Source organism: Mus caroli, chromosome X (assembly GCF_900094665.2).
Source record: "Mus caroli chromosome X, CAROLI_EIJ_v1.1, whole genome shotgun sequence".
NCBI lineage: Eukaryota > Metazoa > Chordata > Mammalia > Rodentia > Muridae > Mus > Mus caroli.
The window spans coordinates 357,562-361,865 of NC_034589.1; the positions used below are offsets into that span (position 1 = coordinate 357,562).

The 4,304-nt window shown below is 39.9% G+C and overlaps 1 protein-coding gene across 1 annotated transcript in view; it reads right to left on the minus strand.

The window, feature by feature from the left end:
* Positions 1 to 3,977: 3,977 nt before the first annotated feature.
* LOC110287040 (diphosphoinositol polyphosphate phosphohydrolase 3-alpha-like) overlaps positions 3,978 to 4,304 on the minus strand; it is a 22,890-nt gene continuing 22,563 nt past the window's right edge. The window contains exon 2 of the mRNA XM_029473494.1: positions 3,978 to 4,301. Within this exon, the coding sequence (XP_029329354.1) occupies positions 3,978 to 4,301 (324 nt within the window). The remainder of the gene's footprint in view (positions 4,302 to 4,304) is intronic.

Here is a 4,304-nt window from a genome sequence, read left to right on the forward strand (position 1 = left end):
CAATAGTTGTACCATTTTCCAATAGTTGTAAGTTTAACTGTTCCTGTTTCAGTAGAATAAAGTATATATAAAAAAAAATAACAAACAAAAACTCCAAGCAGTGGTCTATACCAAGGGTGTAACTAGCCATTCCAGGGCATGTCACCTTTTATTTCTGTGAATTTGGCATCTTCGACCAGAAGTAGTATCCTGGAGCCAATATTTAAAAACCAAGCTATAAACTTTTTCCTCCTCATTGTTTTTCCCCAACATTACATCCTAGATTAATTATAAGGACTCCGGCATTTCCAATGATTTTGATTAACTTTTTATTATGGAAAATGTCAAACATACAAAAGCAGAGATGAACATATATAATGAACATCGTTTAATTATCACTCAGCTTAGACGATCTTAAACGCCAATCTTGTTTGAGTTATGTCCAGTGTATTTAATATCAAGACATATTTTGAAGCAAATCCCAGACATTATATCATTTCAACTGTAAATATTTGAATGCAGATAAGAATTCTTGATTCCAATATAACAATAGTATTATAATAATCAACATGAAAATATCCAGCCAATCCTCAAAGTATTCTAGTTGTCTGATAAATTCACTCATTTCTAGTTTGATCAAATCAGGATCAAGATAAGATCCATATAGGTAACTGATCATTCTCTGAAGCCTTTCTCAACCCACAGGTTCAGCCTCCACCTTTTCCTTTCATCCTTGTGACTAACTAATATACTGAAGAAACTGGATCATCTGTCCTGTGTTTTCTTGGAGGCTGAAGATTCCAGAATCTCATCTGTTTGATATATAGTAAACTGTTTCTCTGTCTCCTGCATTTTCTATAGAGGAGAAATTATGTCAAGAGGCACAGTCAAATTTAGGTCAAAATTTTGGCAAATGTAGGAGGTACATAATGTCTGGGATAACACAGACATATGAACAACATTTTTGCTCCTATCTCACAGCTGCCTTGAAATACAAAAGCCACATATATGCTAGAGATATTAGAAGGGGGATGTTTCACCATTCATTATCATTACAAAATATTAAACAAATATTCAGTGACGCCTACCATATATCAAGTAATCTATGCTAGATATAAAAAGACTAAGAAAGCAAGTTCTTTGCATTCACGGTCAAATCTGATGGGAAATACAAACAAAAGCACACAAAGGCCACAGGTGCCAAATAGAATTCTGTACAGATACAGTGGTAGTGCAACAACCTGAAGAGTAGCCATTGTTAATACCAGGAAAGAAGTGTCCAAAAGCATAGGATGAGCTGTGTCCTTGGGGGTGTCAAAGAGCTCACCTGTGCTTCACAATTCCATTCATCACTGGGTTCACATACTTGATTCTCTCAAAGTAAATCTGAATAACATTTATTCCATTCACCTAAAAAAAGATAATCTGATTAATAAAGGTTTTACGGGTTTGTCCATTCCTGTAGAGTCTAAACAACAAATATTTACTGAGGATTTAGTATGGTTCATCAACCCTTTCTACTGGAAAAGCTTGCAGTGAATTATCCATTTGAAGTTCCACTGTAAGCACGGGTGAGAGGCTAAAGAAATAAAGGCCCCTGGGTCTGTTATAAAGCTTAAAAGAGAAAATTTGGAAATTCACTGGTAGTAGACATTTCTAATGTGTGAGTCAATAACAAATATCTCCGAATTTTAGCCCCTCTTTTGAGGCCCTGGAGTTAGGCTGGATTCAGGTTGGGTTCTAATCTTCAGGGAGTTCATATTCCACAAAAAGAACTCTGGGGGAAAAAAAAAACACTTTGGCTAGCTGTTAGTATTGTATAGGTTCTAAGCAATTTCAGCTCCCTTCCCCAGTTAACAACTGTTGAGGGAGAGATTGTTCTTTCTATAAAGGAACCCCATTCAACAGGAAGCAAGGAAAGAAAGAAGCAACGCCAGATCCAGACAGAGCCTGTTAATACACGTGTCCCAGAAGCACTGCCGCCCATACTGCTATGTTACACTCTGCCTGTTCTTGTTCTTGCCCACTTCAGGTTTTACTGATGCTTCTAAATAAAGCCTTACATCAATTCTCTCAAATGAAACCAGATCAAGGAATTATATGTAGCTGCATTTCAAGCCCTTACTTCTTGCAGAAATGATCTGATTGACAAAACATAGGTTTCTAATACACCTTGTGCCTGCATCAAACATATCAAAATGATTTCCACTTCAGCATGGCTTCTTCAAGCTTTTTAAAGGATAAGCATAGGCACTTGTCCAGTGGGGGGTGGGGGGTGGGGGGGGAGTGGGATCAGCCCTTTAAGAGAACATGCTGAAAGCAAATTCCTATAATTGTGTATAAGAGTCTTAATTATCTTTCATTAGTGTTCTGGACTTGGAGGGAAGGGGATCAATTGAAATTTCAGCTGTACATCTTCATTGCATGCAACACACAAAATGTGTAGGCACTAAGTAACCACACCAAGGAGAAAAATCCCAGCTGCTGGTCCAACTTTGGAGACTGTAAGATGTAGACACGACTTGCCTTCTTTCTGAGTCAGCTGCTTGGTCTGCATTTCTTGGAATTATTCTATTTAAATGCTTTCAATCTTTACTTTTCTAGACTGAACATCAGGAAGGATATCTAACTGTCTACATAAAATTGAATTTAAAGTGTGTTCACTGGTATTATTTTTGGTATGAAATATGAAAATGGAAAGGATTTGGAAGGTTGAAAATTGCATGAACAACCTACGTGGATCCCAAAGAAAATCTCAGTGATCAATTCAAATACTTTTGAATGCAACAATGTATGTTTATAGGATGCTAATGAAAACTGCTTAAATCAACAGTCTCAATTAGAGTTCAAAAGTCAAAATAGGATACTGTGTTATTATGTCTAGAATGCCATATTGTAGTTAAACTTCCAACATATGTGTGGCATGTTTTGGATAAAAGGTATTTTTATGTACACAATACATAAATAAAGCAATAATTCATATCTCTTGGATAGGGGTAGACTCTTAAGACTGCGATTACTGAGAATGCCTGTTCAGTGATTGAGATTACTGAGTAGTGAAAACTATGGTCAATAATTTATTATTATTGAGGGCATGAAATTAAATGCTTGGTTTATAAAAGCAATTGTTTTTGGTAAGCAGGTTTGTACTCACTTCTTTGACAGTATCACTTTCATGACTACACCTATTTTACTTCAATGGATTTATGTAACAGTACCAATTGAGAAAATTGATGATATGCAATTCTAAGTTTAGTAAGTTATTTTTTAAGGTAACCTATAGAATAAAATGTTTAAGTTAGTGTCAGCATCCATGTATATTTATTACAGGTTTGTAGAGCACATTTAGAATGTTGGTGAAGAGACACCATCCAGTCATATTCAGTGTGAAGGCTGTGAATGAGAAAATAAAGAAAAAACATAAAAAGATGCCCACGAACACACACCCCTCACCAGCTGGTAGGACTCTAAAGGCCGCTCCACTAAGAAAAAAAAAAAAAGAAAAACAAAAAACAGAAGCCTGACATCAAAAGCGCGCGCACACACCCACACACAAAAACATAAGGCTGTTTAAAGGGGAAAAAAAAAAAAACATCCAAACAAAAACATCAAAAAGCAGATAGGCACGCAAGCACACACAGACACACACATGAACACACACACACACTAAAACGCACACCCTCCGAGAAGAGCAGAGCAAGCAGCTAAGGCACCTTTCACAAAATCCCATGCAGCTGTGGCTGACCGCAAGATTTTTACAGTGTCACCAAGAAGCGATTGGAAAAGCATCTGAAAAACGTGCAAATTGTCTGCAAACAGCGCCTGGCAACCGAGACAGTTTGCAAGCGTGATTCAGAGGTCTGCCTGCCAAGGAAACAAAAGAAGCCTCCCTCCTGCCCGTGCAGGCGGGCGCACAGGGCAGGAGAGGTGCTCCCCTGGCAAGCAGGAGGCAAGTGCGGGGAGGCGACAGGCAGGAGTCCGGGCGGGAGCGGTACATACTAGGGCTCGCTCTCTGGCGGGGACGGGGCGGCCGAGTTCCCATTAGTAGGGGAGCCGCCCAGCTTCAGTTTCTCCAGGTACTCGGCGTGCACGGGCTTGTGGCACTGCAGGACCTTGATGGCATCTTCGATCTTGAACCACTCGCGCTTCCTGCCGATGCTGACCGAGTCTTCCCAATCCTCCAGCAGCTCGGTGACGGTGAGCACGAACACGTAGGTCCGGTGCTTGCGGTCCTGGTTCTGCTCGAAGACGCCCAGCAAGCGGCCCAACTTCCCCTTGACTCCCGCCTCCTCATACACCTCGCGCACCGCCGCGCCGTCCGGCTC